Source organism: Thamnophis sirtalis, unplaced genomic scaffold, assembly GCF_051295495.1.
Source record: "Thamnophis sirtalis isolate CommonGarterSnake01/CBP01778 unplaced genomic scaffold, rThaSir2_p1.2 scaffold_9, whole genome shotgun sequence".
In the NCBI taxonomy this organism is placed as follows: Eukaryota; Metazoa; Chordata; class Lepidosauria; order Squamata; family Natricidae; genus Thamnophis; species Thamnophis sirtalis.
The window spans coordinates 45,036,663-45,054,147 of NW_028261389.1; the positions used below are offsets into that span (position 1 = coordinate 45,036,663).

A 17,485-nucleotide genomic window follows, 5' to 3' on the forward strand; every position below is an offset into this window, starting at 1 on the left:
CAGAATTACCAGCTCTTTCTTTAAGCCCACTTATCTAAAGTATTGTGGCCTTCGTATTTCTTAGATACAATATATTTTATTATTATTTTCTTACTGCCTGATGTAGCCCATTTCAATCTAAATCTTACTTGTAGAGGTCAGAAAATCAGATTTATCAATAATGTGGCACATATTACTATCTGGCTTCCATTGCTTACTGACCATTCATTCAACCCTAACCCTAACCTTTCAAAATTACAACAGTGCTGGAAAAGGAGAATTATATTTTGTTCTCAAAGTTGTAGCCATTGCAGAATCATCACAATCACATGATTTCAGTTCATGTGTTTGATAACCAGTGTGCATTTACCCTGGTTGCAGTGTCCCATGGTCATGGGGCCACTATGTGTAATCTTTCAGGCCGGCTTCTAACAAAATCAATGGGAAAGCAACCCAAAAGTTGCAAGTCGTGGTCACATTACATAATGTTTAAAGACGATGGGTGATACGCTTAACAACTGCAGCCAGAACTAATGTTGTAAATTAGTGGTCATGTGATGTTTTACTTTATGACTGTGTCACTTAGCAATGTTACTGCTGGCCCCAACTGCAGTTGATAAGTATGATTATGAATAAAAGAATATAAAAAGAAAAAAGTAAATCTCATATGCACAATTTTAGATTTTATATTGCTGTGATACTATTGTCCACTCAAATATTTGCTGATCATACGAATACACCAAAAGTATATTTCATATGCAATTTAGTCAGTATTGTTACATGGAACATACAGAATGGATTATTACTGGCAGTAGTAACGTTTGTCTCTTTCCCAAGTTCTGCTAGATTGCCTCATCACAGCCTGTGCTTGCATGTGTCTGCTTATGTTCCTGAAAGGGATAAGAAAAGAGTATGTAATCCCAGCAGAGTCACCCAAGGTATGAAGATAATCCCAGCTGCCCAAATATAGCAAGTAGGCATGTGTATTGGACAGCATTGGCATAGGAAGAGGCTGGAGGTGAATGTGAGAAAGGTATAATTTCACACCTTTCAGAGTAGCGATCGTATTTATCATGCAACTATATTATAAAGCATTCCAGATATCTAGTAGCTGATGCTGCCGTGCAGAAAAAGAACATTTGAAAGACAAAATTATAGTGGGAACATGGAATCTAAGAATCATGAACATGGCTCAATACAGTAAAAAAAGGGAAAATTTAATGTCTTACTGATATACTTTACATATCAGTAAAATGAAATGGACTGGAATTATATACTTTAAGTTAGAAGATTAAGCTATTTATAACATGGATATGAAAAACAGAAAGAATAGCATTCCTTTTGTAATTAGGAAAGAAATAGCAAAAAACATTATTTGGATCCAATCCAGTCAATGATCCAATCAGATGTGAGGATGTTAACATCCAAAGTACCCAAGAAATCATTTCCTAGATATACAAGGTGGCTTTAGAAAAGGTCAAGAAGAGATATTATTGTTAAAGCATGGTGGATAACTCAGGAAGATAAAAGAATAGCAAAACTATATCAGTATGAGCATCATTGATTACATACATTATGTCATATATCTTATGAAAATGGAAATCCCAGAACAAATTGTTGTTATGCAAAACATAGAAAGAAAAAAACCTCACAGTAAAGTATAACATGATAAAACTGATTAGTCCCAAATTGACAAAGGGTGAAACAAGCCTATCCATTCATTTATTTATTCAAAATATATGCTAATATATACCGAGGAAAGCTAGATTGGAAGAATATCAACGTGATTTAAAACTGGAGGAAAAACATCAAGCACTCTGATAGTGAAAATGAAAATGTAAGCTCAATAATAAAAGTCAAGAAGTACAGAAAAAATGCAACTGTGAGGAAAAGAAAAAAAAATACAGCAACCAATATTAAAGTCGACAATAAAAACATTGAAGTGGTGGATATTTTCCTTATTGATCAACTATAAATAGTTTTTAAAAAAAACAGCAGTTGAGAAATACCTCTGATAAGAAATGAAGAACTTGGAAAGATATTCAAGTATAGTGACATGTCCCTACCTTGAAAAATGCAAAATCATACAGGCAATAATTTTCCCTGTAATATCTAATGACAGTCATATTTGGACTTTGAAGAACCAGGGTGGAAAGAATATTGATACTTTTGAACTTTGTTGGTGGAGAAAACACTTTAAAATACCACTGAAAGCCAAGGAAGCAAATATTTAAAAAAAAAACAAGAATTTCCACTTGAGGCCCAAATAACCAGGCTTAAATTAACGTATTTTATAACAAAAACCCAGCTCCCCGAGGGCCCAAAATGATGAGAAAGATAGTTCATTCTGGAGAAGTTGGTCACATCAAGTTGATATTGACAAGTTAGCAAATCAGCATTCTATGTTTTTTTTCAACATTGTCCATTGAGGGTTTTTGCAGATTCTATTATGATGGATTATAATGAAAAACAACATTTGCATTTCTCTCTCTCTCTGAATATGTATATATCTGCTCTGCTTCAGTATCTGCATAATGTTATATCATTTTTTCACCATTCAGTTTTTTGAATGTGGTAAATATAGGTTAGTTGATGGATTAACAAGGGCCATCTAAGTAAAGTTGTGATGGAAAACAGATTTAAAATACGGAATTTCTAAATCTAATAAGTATAAATCAGCTATCTTAATTGCAATATTGTTTGAGAGAAATGAGGTCAATCATCATAAAAATATGAATCCTTTTATCAACATTGTCCCAAACATAAGCAAGCGGTGTTTTAATTTGAACTAGTACTCAGTAGAGGTATTTCTTCAGATTATATAGAGAGAAACCAAACATTTTCCACCCACAGTGAAGGCAAGAAATATAGAAAAGCAAGCATACAAGTAAAATGTATTTTCAGGTGAAATGGCTATCTGTAGTTGAATGTTAGGGTTAGGGTTACATACAGTGGTGGGATTCAGCCAGTTTGCACCTATTCGGGAGAACCGGTTGGTAACTTTCTAAGTAGTTCAGAGAACCAATTTTTGGAAGAAATCTTTTGTTTTTTCCCACTTTACAGGGCTAATCCTGTAAGGAAAGCAGGAAGCAAACATTCTAGTGTTGTTTCTAGCCTAATCTTTATTGACCTGCTTACAGAAACTGCCTCTCCGGTTAACCTTTATTACATTGTAACAGCTAAGTCCATCGACCTGAGTGACATTGAGTTGGCCATGCCCACCCAGTCACATGACCACCGAGCCCCACCTACCCAGATGGTCATTAGGGCAGAGAACCGGTTGTTCAGTTATTTGAATCCCACCACTGGTTACACAAGATGAAAAGATGGCATAATGGCACAACAGTATTTCCAGTTTAATATATGAAGAGACTTCAATAAATTGCTCTTATTGCTATCTAACACTGCTTTCTATTATTTCTGAAACTCTTTATTGAGTGCAGCATAATTTTTAAAATATATCCTGCCTTCACCCACATGTAAGTGAAATATTGAAAATTAAAACATATTAAAATGGTAGGCAGATGATATGCTCATTAGTGATCTGAATTAGCAAAATATCAGTGTGTGATGATTCACTAGGCATAAAAGAGGAGCAGTAAATGCTGTGACTTACAATAAAACCATTATGTGTAACACGGTGGAGAATAGGCACTGTAAAGCAAGACATGAAGGCTTGTCAGCTGCCTGGTTGTCTGAATAAGACCTCTAAGACCATGAAAGAAAGAAATCAAAGCATACTCGCAAATATGTATGTTCCCTGTAATACAGGAACAGCAATGTTATCATTTTATAGATTGACAATTCAAGCAATCTATCAGGCTTTCCCAACTGAATGTCCTTTAGAGCAGTGGTCTCCAACCTTGGCAACTTTAAGACTTGTGGACTTCAACTCCCAGAGTTCCTCAGCCAGCAAAGCCACGACTTGCAAAGCTGGCTGAGGAACTCTGGGAGTTGAAGTCCACGAGTTGCCAAGGTTGGAGACCACTGCTTTAGAGGGTTTGTATTTCAACTCTAACAATCCACAGCACATTGAAGCCCAACTAATTTGGAAGGCACCAAATTGGGGAAAAATGAATTACAGCAATCCAACATAAATGAAGACTTACATGTTTTAAACTGTGCTTTACTTCTATTCCATGGCAATGAATAGTACAAAAATAGTTACTGCATAGTTTAATTTAGGAACATTTTGATAAGGGTATTCTGTATCCATTAAGAAATCTGACAGGAAATACCAAAATAACACTTTAAGAAAACATACAGTGGAATGAATGCCTGATTGTTAAAGAGCCCAAAGAGAATATTTAGGGTACATCTCAATTAATAAATCAAATAAAATTCAAGTTCAGGTTTGTTCTTATTTGATTATTTCATTTTTTCCTGATTTTTGAAATGCCTACTTTCACAATGGGAAGATTAAAACAATATGCCTTACCCCAGCCCAACTAGCAAGAATGGTAAAAACTCAGAATATTTTAAGAATTCAAACTTGACTATTGTTAGTCAAGTTGATAATATATTATCTTTTTCATAATCACTGATTCTTTCTAATAGCAAGAAATTAACAAATGCATCTGCAAAGCAATGCTTTAAATTTGACCTAGATTTATTGTAAAGGATATCAGAACATTCTCCCATAATGAATTGTTGAAAAAGCATGGTGGTCTGTAGGTTGCATTAACTAATCTAAATAGCTTTCACAATATAAAACATTGTCCTCCATAATAAACTCTTATTTAAACTACATTGGCCCTATACCATTTATTTTCCTTCAAGAAGAAATAAAAGTTTTCTTCTTTGCCCCTTGTAGATTTGTGGTTTCTCTTGGATTTTAGAATAAAGATATTATAAGAACACTTTTTTGTGAAATTGACAGAAATCTTCTTAAATAATCTTTGAAATTAATCTGAACAACCTGCTGTGTGTTAGATTCTTTGATTCTTCTCATCACAGAATGTATAAGTTGGATGGGAACTGACAAGTCTTCTAGTACAATCCTCCTTCATTTCAGGAAATCTACTAATCATCCTTGATAGGAGGCTGGGAGACCACAATTTTTAAAGACAGATTGTTCCATTGCCTAACTGTTTTACTCTCAGGAACTTGCTCCTAATACCTTCTGAGAAGATGAAAACATGTATGGCTTTAATGTAGATAAGAGCAGCTCCTTAGCATCATAAAACATCAAAAATGAAATATCTATTTTAATTCTTGCTTGTATAAAGCCCTAAAGAGTTGTTGGAGAATGAAGAAAATGGAAAATTAAAAGCTTATATATTTAACTTAATATTTACTTGTTAATAAACTAAAGCAAAGTGAAATGTTGCAGAACTACAATTTACAGATTTAACATAACAAAATAATATATATTCACTATAGGCAATTTTTCATAGATAATTCTTTAAATTTGTTTTTTTCCCTGCTACAAGGATCAACACAATAAAGAATGCAGTTATTATTGTGTGAGTCACACTGTTTTTCCACATGAATTGCAAGATAAAATAACTACCCATTTTCATTATGAGTAGATTTTTTAAAAAAATTCTAAGTTAGGGTTGGAGCACAAAGATCATAAACAAGTAAACATAATAAAAAGCAGAAAAATCTTCTATGTTGTAGAGTAGTCATTAATTTGTTATTTTCTTCCATTAAAAGATATTGAAGAATATCACTTCCCTGTGATGAAGAATATGATAAATTATAAGAACTGTTGCATTCCAGCTAAGTTATTATTTGGTAACTCTTTATAGAAATTCTAAATAAGGAAGGGAAAAAACTTGATGGAGTGCATGCTACTCTCAATAAGGCCATTATATTAAATTGGGATAACTTTTAATAATCATATTGGTGCATTGTGAATTGCATTAGAAAATACAATGCAATAGCAGAGTTGGAAAGAACCTTGGAGGTCTTCTAGTCCAACCCCTTGCCTAGGCAGGAAACCCTGTACTGTTTCAGACAAATGGCTATCCAACATCTTAAAGACTTCCAGTGTTGGGGCATTCACAACTTCTGGAGGGAAGCTTGTTCCACTGATTAATGGTTCTAACTGTCAGGAAATTTCTCCTCAGTTCTAAGTTTCTTCTCTCCTTGATTAGTTTCCACCCATTGCTTCTTGTTCTACCCTCAGGTGCCTTGGAGAATAGTTTGATTCCCTCTTCTTTGTGGCAATCCCTGAGATATTGGAACATTGCTATCATGTCTCCGCTAGTCCTTCTTTTCATTAAACTAGATTTACCCAGTTCCTGCAACCATTCTTCATATGTTTTAGTCTCCAATCCCCTAATCATCTTTGTTGCTGTTCTCTGCACTCTTTCTAGAGTCTCCCCATCTTTTCAACATTGTGGCAACCAAAACTGAATGCAGTATTCCAAATGTGGCCTTACCAAGGCATTATAAAGTGGTATTAACACTTCTCACGATTTTGATTCTATCCCTCTGTTTATGTAGCCTAGAACTGTGTTGGCTTTTTTGGCAGCTGCTGCACACTGCTGGCTCATATTTTAATGGTTGTCCACTAGGACTCCAAGATCCTTCTCACAGTTACTACTATTGAGCAAGGTACCACCTATACTATACCTGTCCATTTCAATGCCTTACCTAAGTTTTTAAAAATAGTGAAATAGACACAAAGGATTTTTTTTCAAATTTGAGCTTTAACAATTACTCAAATGTAATCCATTTTATTGAATTTTAACAGGCTATCTATGAAGAAACAAGATGTTCGTACTGACAAGGATGGTAGGGGGGAATGGATGTTTCTTACAATTTAAACATTACCTAGGAAGTTATTTTACTTCACAGTTTTCCAGTTTTCCCCTGGTTTTGTTCTGTTCTTTCTCTCACTTGATTTTCCTCTCATATATGCAACTATCAAAGAACAATATAATATCTACTGAATACTTTTGCTGAAAAGACATAATGCAAAAGACTTTTTTTTTACTTCCCCCCATCCCACCAAATATGCAAACTAGCTGTTGTAAACTAACTTATGAAGGTAAACCTATCAATCGACAGTGAGTAATGGAGAAATTATTTTTTTTAATGATACCTTACTGTGAAAATATTCTGCCTCTAAATACATACGTATTCTTGATTTAAAAAGAGGAATCTTTGGATTGTAATTTATATTACTGTTTACAACTCAAAAAAGGATTAGCATTGAAAGAGAACTTAAAAGAGAATTTAAAAGTAAAACTGGCCAGCACCATGGAAAGAGGAGATGTTATCACTTGTTCATTTGTATCTTTAACGTTTTTCTTTCCATCCTACCTTGTTGTCACATCACTGATTGTCATAAGAGTCTTTGTGCTTTTGCATAATGCCCATCTTTGATGCAACAGAAATTCACATACAAAACATGGACATCTGAAGTAAGCATGCTGAAATACAGGCAGGAACCATAAAACCATGCACAAATATTCTCAGGGGTTTTCTCCAACAAAACTGACAGTGACATTTACATGCACCACTTAATATCACTCTTGGCCATAGAATAGTAGGGATGGGATTCATGACCATTCCTCTTTGTCAGTGTGCCCCTAATCATTTAACAGTTCTGAGGAATTTGGTGCAAAAATATAATATATCTCTGTTTAATGGTCCTTCCAACTTGAACTTGTCTTTGCTGGATTTCTAGTCAGTTTTCTGAAAGTTCCCACTGTGCTTCTCATCTTGCAAAACTTGTACTAGGTCTTTGCCAGAAACACAGATTAGTGTGCAAGTGTTTTTCTCAGCCACTGAAATAATTCTTCTTTGTAAATCATCTGCCACCGGACATTCGCTTCCACTGTTTCCACAGCTCGAGAGAAAGAGGCAGCAGATCTCTCTCCATAATTCTTTATAAATTTCTTTAGCTGGAAATAGAATTTAATGGTTAATTAAGACAGATCTAAAGGAAAAAAAATGAACTTCATATAATTTACAAACTAAGGACAAAAGCTCTATGTTTCCTACTGAAATTCTTGCAGAGCCGAAGTGGCGCAGTGGTTAGAATGCAGCACTGCAGGCTACTTCAGCTGACTGTTAGCTGCAGTTCGGCTGTTCAAATCTCACCGGCTCAGGGTTGACTCAGCCTTCCATCCTTCCGAGGTGGGTAAAATGAGGACCCAGATTGTTGGGGGCGATATGCTGACTCTGTAAACCGCTTAGAGAGGGCTGAAAGCCCTATGAAGCGGTATATAAGTCTAACTGCTATTGCTATTGCAATATTTTACAGATTGAAAGTATAATAAAGCAACAAACTGCAACTGCCTGAAATGATATTGCAAAATACTAACGTTCCAATGCCTGATTATATTAACATCACTTCCTCTATCTCCCTTGTAATCCGGATGCTTTATGGCAGGGGTCCCCAAACCCCAAACCCCAACCCACTAACAGGCCTTGAGCCTTTTGGAACCAGGCTGCAGAAGTGTTGGGTGCATGTACACATGCATATACCCACTTGTGCAAGCAGGAGAGCAGCACGCTCCATTTGCACAAGCAGCGGGTGAGTATGCCTCAAATGGAGCTGCACACATGCTTGGCCGCCACTCAAGCGGAATCATCCTCCCCACCACCACCAGTCTGCAAAGCCAGAAAGTCTGCTTTATGGTGTAGACAGTTTATTCTTACATGTGTATCCAACCATAGAAAAAATAGAAACACGTCTAATGTAATTTTAGTTCACATTAAGCTACAACATTTACATTCTTCCCTGAAGAGTTTTTTCTTTATTAAATATAGTAAACATATTAAATTAGGGTGAATTAGGTTGATGAACTTTTTAAACATTTTATCATAAAATAATTAAGAATTCATTTGCATGTTGGGGGGGCTGTTCAAGTACTATAAAGATCCTAATGTTCTTGGATTTAATATTTTAAATTCACATTATTCTATGAATAGTAGGTTTACATTGAACTTAGTTAAAACGTCATGAAATTTGATTGTCACTTTCTCTCTCTTTCTCATTATAAAAAAGACTATCTTTTCCTTAAATGTGAATGCAGCATTCAGATAATACATCATTTATAGAAGCTGAAATACATACATGTTATATGGAAAATGAGTAAGCCTGTTTTTTTTAGGTAGCACACAATGAACAAAGTGAAAAAGAGTACAAAAATAACTGTAAGTACTGAATATTTACCTCATTCAGTTCACTCTCTGAATTAAGAAATTCTGTGACTCCACTTATCAGTTTTGAATTCATAAATAACGCTTCTCCGTATCTTCATCACAAAGATAAAAAATATAAATAAAGAGCATTCTGAGTGACAATGATTTTGAATCATATATTATAAACTATATTACTGTTACAATTGTGTAACCAGTTACAGTTTCTGTTCCATAATCTCTGGAAATATTATATCCTATGGTATATGATCAATATCAATCATATTAAACTGAAGCTGTATTAATGGAGTAAAAATAGTCATATTTTTCTTCAAATTAAAATTCAATTCTATATATTGCATCACAAAAAATAAGGAAAAGTAGATTTCGGGCAGAGTGAAATTAGCCATTCCATACATGAGTAAAACTGCAGGAAGTTAGATCAAGGTCATTATTAAATATAGTTACATGATGTTTTATCTAAACATTTTACAGCAACAAAGATTCAAGTGACTCTTGAAATACACACACACACACACACACACACACACACACACACACACACACACACAAGAGAGAGAGAGAGAGGGAGAGAGAGAGAGAGACTTTTCTCACTTTTTATGGCTATTTAACTATGTACCCCCTTAAATTATTGGTATTGTAAAGTTTAAATATATGGAACATGAAGCATACAGTTTATCAAAATATTTTACCTTGCATTCAATATTTTCCACTTTTCTCTAAAAAATTTCCAAGCAAGATCTCTTCCATGTGGATTTCTAGCTACATGGATTATGACATCAATTGCATCCTGATCCAGGACAACTTCAGAATTAAGAGACAGGTTAAGAAGCCTTGAATAATAGGAGAAAGAGGGAAAATGTTTAGCTTTTACTAATATTTCAGCATCATGCCATTCAATATCTTGGGATCTCCAACAAAGGTCAAACATTGCTAGATGCTAATTGAAAACCTATGTGGCACTTTCAATATTTGTTTGTAAAATACAGAAAATAAGCTAAATCTACTTGGCAGATATTTGCTAAAAACTAAAATTAATTTGTTATAGGCTTCATGAATACTACTCTTAGGTTATATTTTTCTAAAATAATTTTCAAGTTAATATAGAGCAAATAAATTGGAATAAATGCTCAGCATATACAGTATTAAAAACTTTATCACTTATTTTTTCAGGAGGCAACTGGACTTTCTTGTTTTTTCTTAGAAGACATTTCGCTTCTCATCTAAGAAGTTTCTTCAGCTCTGATTGGATGGTGGGGAATGGAAGGATTTATATTTCAGCTGTCTGCAAGGAATATAAATCCTTCTATTCCTCAGCATCCAGTCAGACCTGAAGAAGCTTCTTGGATGAGAAGGAAACATCTTCAAAGAAAACAAGAAAGTTCAGTTGCTTTCTGAAAAAGCACCTTTGGGACAAAGCATGATCTGGTTGACTGAAAATCTCCATAGATATTTTTTGTAACTTCTTCGGGGAAAAATGAGTAAGTATAAACACTTTAAAAAGGACATACATAAGCTAGGAACATTTAATATTTGGGACAATATTCAGACCACAAATGCTATTACTTCTACTGATACAAGACTGAGTTTGAAAAAATCAGGAAATATAGATTAAATGAGCATACCTGTTTAACAAATTTCTGTCATCACTACAGGTTAAAGCTTCTAATAATATTTTCTTCTCTGATACTGCTGTAGTTGAGTGGAATTTCATCCAGATGAATTCCCATACATCTTCATCCATCAGTGAAACTCCTGTGCAGTAGACGATGTCTCTCACATTTGGTGGTATTCTTCAAAAGAACATATAAAAACCACAATGATATTGTATTTATAATAATTTCATGAGGCATAACACACAAGTTATAGTTCTGTAGTTTTTCTGAAGATGAAGACCATCTATATGTTATGCTGGAGTGCCATTTCTCAAGTGTAGTGTTTTTAAAAAGGAAAAGAATAAATACAGACTAGTAGGGAGGGAAAGTATGACATGTAATTTCTAGGGTGGGAATATTCTGAGTAAAATTCTGTCCTCAAACTATTATCAGTATAAGTGAAAATTTAATACTCAATTTTTGTACTTTTTCTGAAATGGCTAGCAGCCTTGACAGGATAGGAAGGAGATATGAACTATGAGAAGATTTGGACTGGCCTGTGAAAAGGCAGATTTACTTTTCAAATAAAATATATTAAATACACGATGACCACAACTGAATGTCCTCATCATGGAATGTCTAAAGTAGTCGAGAAGGCCAAGCAGCCTAACCTGACAAAACTTACCTATTATCATTTTCTCTTCCCACAGAGAGTAGGAAGAACAAGATCTGTCTCAGCTAATGTGTCAGGATAATTATGACTACTCATTTTTCATTTTTTCTTATGATGGAAAGGAATAGCGATTATTTACTATTAACCAATCTCTATAATGAAGGCATGTCTCTTTGTTTATTTCTGATGGTTGCAACAGTTCGGGATGGCTTACAAGAATAAAGATAAACATTTACAATGCTAAAGCCATTAAAAATTCTAAAGGAATATTAAAACTCAATGCCAAAAATATTAAGGCTCTAAAACTTGAAGAATGGCCAAAATAAAAAGATTTAAGGCACATGTTGAATTATTATAAGGTTCAAAACTTTAATGACATTTTTTCCCATAGAATGGGTACAAATGTTTTGATGTTAAGAAAATTTGTATCAGTACCTTCAGAATTTGACTTTTTTTAGTGTGAGATGAATTATACATAAATAGGTGGTCTTGCAATAATTTGTCTTAAATTACATAAAGTTTTAAAATAAATCCTTTGAGCTAGGCCTAGAGATCAACTGGCAACCACAGTATCTGTGTCAAATCTGATTTGTCAAGAATCTTGATCAGAGTTTCATGATTATCAAATCATTTTTAGCTGCCCACAACAATAGACAAATATATTCTTGGCTGACAAAGTCTTCGTAAAAGAAATCATGATTGCACTATGCTTATTTTAGCAAGTGTACAAAAGGACTAGCATTGATGATGACTAGTATGAAATGTCTGCAAGAAAACAACCATGCTCAGAGAGCATAAAGAACCCCTCATTTCAACCCTGAATAACAAATATTCTCCTTTATTAATAGAAAATACCTCACTTACCACAGGTACAGTAGAATAACTGCCTGAACATAATGGGCAGATAGAAAAATTTGAAACAAGTGGCTCCACACATAACCCGACTGTATAACATGAAGGGTTTTATAGGTGATGACCTACGAACTTTGAACTTCATTGAAAAATCAATTGGTAGCTCATGAAGCAATAATGATACATGGGTGTCATTGAGAATTCTTGTTACAGCTTTTGCCACTGCATTTTAATCAGCTTTAGTTTTCAGATGGTCTTTGAGGACAGCCTCATACAGAATGCATTGCAATGGTCCAGATGCAAGGTATGGGTAAAGAACTTAAGGTTCTTACTGTTGAGGAAGAGGTGGCTCCCAAGTTGAACTTGGATAAGTTCATCCTCCTGGCCATGGCTGCTACCTGATCATTGAACAGTTTCTGAGAACCCAGGGGAAATGCCACTGCCACTTCTATTTTGCCAGCATGGCATATTTCACTGGTAGGATGAACTCCACAATGGTTTCCAACGAATGTCTGCTGTCAAGCTGAAGACTCATGCTAGGTCCATCCAAGAGAACTGGGCCCACCAATGAGCAGTCCATTGAAAGGATCCCATAAGTCAACACTTCCAATCTCTATGGTCTCTTTAAATCTCTGTAAACATGCATACCTATCAGCCTACCACTAAAAATTAACCTAGAAAGAAAATTTCTGGCTTCAATTGATTATTGATCTTTAAAATCATCTGTATCTAACTGTATATTTGAATTCAACACTTTTGGTTTTTTTTTTATCTGTCCACCAAGAATGTAGATGTAAAGCATGTTTATATTTCCAACATACATTTCAGGATCTTCATTCATTCTAAATAATTTCTCTGGTGTCATGGACCAATGATAAGCTTTTGTTCTAGGCTGAAAAAGTTGAGGGACTCATCCAAAATCTAAATTATTTTTTCCCATAGCAAATTCACTGCCAGTGAAAAGAATGTTTGCCATAATCTATGTCCTCCTGGACAGCTATATGAAGGGATTACTCTATATGTTTATCTGGCTGTAAGCTCATTATGAATACATTGAGAATTCTTTCTGAGCAGTGTGATTTAAGTTTTAATGCTACTCAATTAAAATATTTGTTACAACCCTTCACTTCTATTTACTTTCATTCACTTTTTAAAACTATGATGAATACTTCACAATTATTAACTTCTGTAAGCATGATTTGAAATAATTCTATTTGAACAGTGTTGCGATTTGCTTGACCTTATTTATCTTACTTAAGAACCATAGTAAAAAAAAAATAGAATTTGTTGGAAATGTGGCTGCTGATTAAAAATTAAATACTTGTAGAAAATGTTAAAATAATAAAATCAAACTATGCTCTTGCAGTGAAATCTATTTTCCCAATGATTTATAATGCAGTTTTACAAAGTGCTAAGAAATAATCTTTTAAGTTATAATTAATTAGTACAGGCTTGTTCTTTTAAGTTTTAACAAATGGAAATGCATTTATAAAATAGCCCCTTAATTATTTATCTGCTAGGCAAATAGAGTTCTAATTTCTTAAAATATAATTAGAGGCAGTTTAGACTGTTCTTTGATTTAGTGATATGCTTCAACCTCTTTATGAAAACCTTTAAGAAAAGAAAGTTAATCAGATGTCCAGTTAATTTTAAGAGTATAGTCCAAGCTTATTTTTCTTGATGTCATTTTTTTTTTAGTCATTTTATTGACATTTATAGGCCGCCCTTTTCCCTAAGGGGACTCAGGGCGGCTTACATTTCATAGGAGGGGAGTGTAAGACAGGACACAAAAGAAATGTGAATAAAGGAAAATAGCCAATAAAACACAACATTCATTCGACATTCGGGCGGGGCGAGATTAGGATCTTATCCCCAGGCCTGACGGGATAGCCAGATCTTGAGGGCTGTGCGGAAGGTCTGGACGGTGGTGAGGGTGCGAATCTCCATGGGGAGATCGTTCCAAAGCGTCGGAGCTGCAACCGAGAAGGCTCTCCTCTGCGTAGTCGACAGTCGGCACTGACTGCCGGATGGAATTCGAAGGAGGCCTACTCTATGCGATCTGATGGGACGAAGGGAGGTAATTGGCAGAAGGCGGTCTCTCAAATAGTCAGATCCACTACCATGAAGGGCTTTATGAATGGTGAGTAGCACCTTGAAGCGCACCCGGAGATCAACAGGTAGCCAGCGCAGCTCACGGAGGATCGGTGTTATGTGGGCGAACCGCGGTGCGCCCACAATCACTCGCTATGTCCCTAATAGCATAATTGTTTCATATACTATAATGCTCTTATATGAATAGTTATGGCTATTATAGTTGATTTTAGAGTAAGAGGTTAATGTATTTTATATTTGTACCTGTACAAAGAAAACTGAAGTTATTCTCCTTCCTTTTCCTCTTTTCCCTTTCCCTTTGTACTCCTGAGTCTGTCTTTAAACTTTTGCTTTTAACCTTTCTTTTTACTTACCCCTCCATTCATTGTTTGTGTGGGTGTGGTTGTGGGTATGTACCCTGTTTCTCTGGAAATAAGACCTAGCCTGTTTTTACATCTTCATTTAATATAAGCCTACCTCCAAAATAAGCCCTACTTAAGAGCCTGCGCAGCCAGCCAGCTGCCAATTCCATCTGGTTTCTCGTAGTGTTGTGGCCACAAGGCAAGGCAGGGGGTGGAGCCACCCCAGGCACCCCACACTGGCCTTATCTCAGTGCCCCTCCAACCAGACCATCCATGCCCTGACATTGCCTCGTGGCAGCAGCAATAGCAGTCAAATCCAGCATTTCTTCTGGTTGCTCATGACCACAATGGAGCAGGAAGCTGAGTATTGTGGTGGTGCTGCAGCCGCGAGGCGAGACCAATGTTGGGGCGTGGATAGCCTGTTTGTGAGGGCCCTGGTGCAATGCATGCGGAGCAGCTTCACCCACCCTCCCACCTCGCCTCATGGCCGTGGCACTGGTGTGTTGCTTGGTCTCCTGCTCTGTTGTGGTCGCAAGCAAGCAGAAGTAGTCTGGTGGCTAGGCGGGCCTGCTGGATGGAGGTCCTGGAGCCGCTGACATGAGGTGAAGCACACATCGGGACATGGGTGGCCTGGCAGTAGCACCAAGCGGTAAGCCAGTTCAGGGCACGTGGAGCAGCTCCATCCCCACCTTGCGGCAGTGGCACTGGCATGCTGGGTTGCCTCCTGCCCTGCTGCGATCAAGCAGAAAAACCGGGCCCCTGGACATAGAAGAAAATAAGACCCTCATTTTTGGGTAAACACGGGTATGTGTGTATGTATGTATGTATTGTATGTATTATGTATGACTGAGTAACGGGATTTTATCGCTGTATTAGATATGCCAGATTGGGGATTTGAAATAGGTATAAAAAAGCAAGGTTGACTCCCAAAATTATTTATGGTTGTCACCACAGTAAGCATTTTTTAAAGGAGAGAAGTGATATCAACATTTGGTAGTTGATTCAATAGTTAATTAGTTGACATGCTAATTCATTGACTTTTATTTTTTGGAAGAGAGTCTAAATTGAAATCAAGAGATGATTTGGTGGGTCCTAGCTGTTCCTCTACCACTTTTAACTTTCTGGTCACTTCCTAAATTTCTTTCTCAGATTGTTAAACCATGGGGACCTCTTCCCTCTCTTATCTGATCATTCCTTAGGCAGAATCTCTTTCCCTCATCCCTTAAGGTCATTCACACATTCCATTACAGTATTTTACAAGACAAAAACCAATGAAATTATCAATGGTATTTTGTTGAAATGACATAAAGATCAATGATATTCTTATAATACAGGCAGTCCTTGAATTATGATCATTAGTTCAGCAACCAATTGAGGTGACACAGTGCTGAGAAGGGGATTTATGATCCCTCTTTGAAATTCAATATAACTTTCTAATAGGTGGCTTGGGTAATGAAAGAAAATGTTTGGGAACCACTGATTTAGACTATCAAGTACAATAGCCTGCTCTGTGCAGAAGTGCAAATCAAACCTTAGGTGACAGGTGGAAGTCCAGGCTTTACCTGAACAAATTCAGTGATGGGAGCATACTGCTATCTTGTGATTTGGTTCTACTTTCAAGCTGGGTTTTTGGTCTGTGTGTGTGTGTATGTGTACGCACGCTGATCACAGACTTAAATGATACTATAACTAAATGAAGTAGTAATTTTGATAATGAAACAAAGAACATTCCTTCAGATATCATTGAAAATACTTCATCCCTATTCCAATTTTCTCTCAATACCCCCTCATAATATTAGATTTTTATTTGGGAGACCTTGCAATTATAGTGTGCATTAAAAAAACTATTTATTGTTTTTATAGTTTATAAAAACTAGAGTAAGGATAAAATGAATTTACCTTTAGAATGATTTTTTCAAAAACTAGTAGATTTTAAAACAGCTTTTTATTCAGAACAGATGCACTGCAAAGGTTAAAGAAGTTCAATGAAATTGAAACAATTTCCAATTTGTAATTGAATGCTTAGGTCTACTTCTAAACCGCCTGCCAACATCAAATTAATATGTAAAAGAAGAAGATTACTTGAATTATATACAGCATCCTTCCATTTCCTTAAATGTGATTGTTTGTTTTATCATTGTACAGCTATCGTGATGCACAGAGGAGGAAAAGTAATATGCTGCAATGATTACAAATGTCCATTACAACTTTGTCCACAGAATAATTATTGAACTGGTCCTATTGAAACATTATTCATGACCACAATCCCACTGTTATGCATAATACCTAATTGTAAAATAACCTGTAAACAGAAAAAGTCTTCTTTGATTATCTGAATTACACAGAACACACCCTTCCCAGAAGCCTAAAGAGAATAATAGAGGCAATCTATGCTATACAAACAAAATTACAGAAAATTTCATATGAAAAGACCAAAGATCATGCAACTGAACTCCTGTATCACATAAAGAAGTACTAAAATATATTCAGTACAAAACAATATTTAACTTACTTACCTTGCATATATCGATGGCAATGTTGAGAACTTAAGGGAAAGAATTTTTCACTATTGTTAATGGATAATTCTTTGCACACAGACCATATAGTATCCTATGCATTCTTGTATTTTCAAAAAAAGTTATAGAGAAGTGTATAGTTACAGTTTTCCTTTTCAGACCATTATCTTTGTGTTCTCACCATGTTCATTTGTGTTCTGCCATATGGATACATCATTATGGTATCTTTTGTCTTTCTCTTCAGTCACCAGGCAATAGCAATAGCAATAGCAATAGCAGTAGACTTATATACCG

At 35.5% G+C, this 17,485-nt stretch overlaps 1 protein-coding gene across 1 annotated transcript in view; it reads right to left on the reverse strand.

Annotated features, from left to right (window-relative positions):
- Positions 1 to 4,010: 4,010 nt before the first annotated feature.
- TRHDE (thyrotropin releasing hormone degrading enzyme) overlaps positions 4,011 to 17,485 on the reverse strand; it is a 267,004-nt gene continuing 253,529 nt past the window's right edge. Inside the window, exons 16-19 of the mRNA XM_087723432.1 lie at positions 10,728 to 10,895; positions 9,795 to 9,935; positions 9,116 to 9,197; positions 4,011 to 7,838 (exon numbers count right to left, since the gene is read on the reverse strand). Of these exons, the coding sequence (XP_087579558.1) occupies positions 7,695 to 7,838; positions 9,116 to 9,197; positions 9,795 to 9,935; positions 10,728 to 10,895 (535 nt within the window). The 3' untranslated portion in view covers positions 4,011 to 7,694. The remainder of the gene's footprint in view (positions 7,839 to 9,115; positions 9,198 to 9,794; positions 9,936 to 10,727; positions 10,896 to 17,485) is intronic.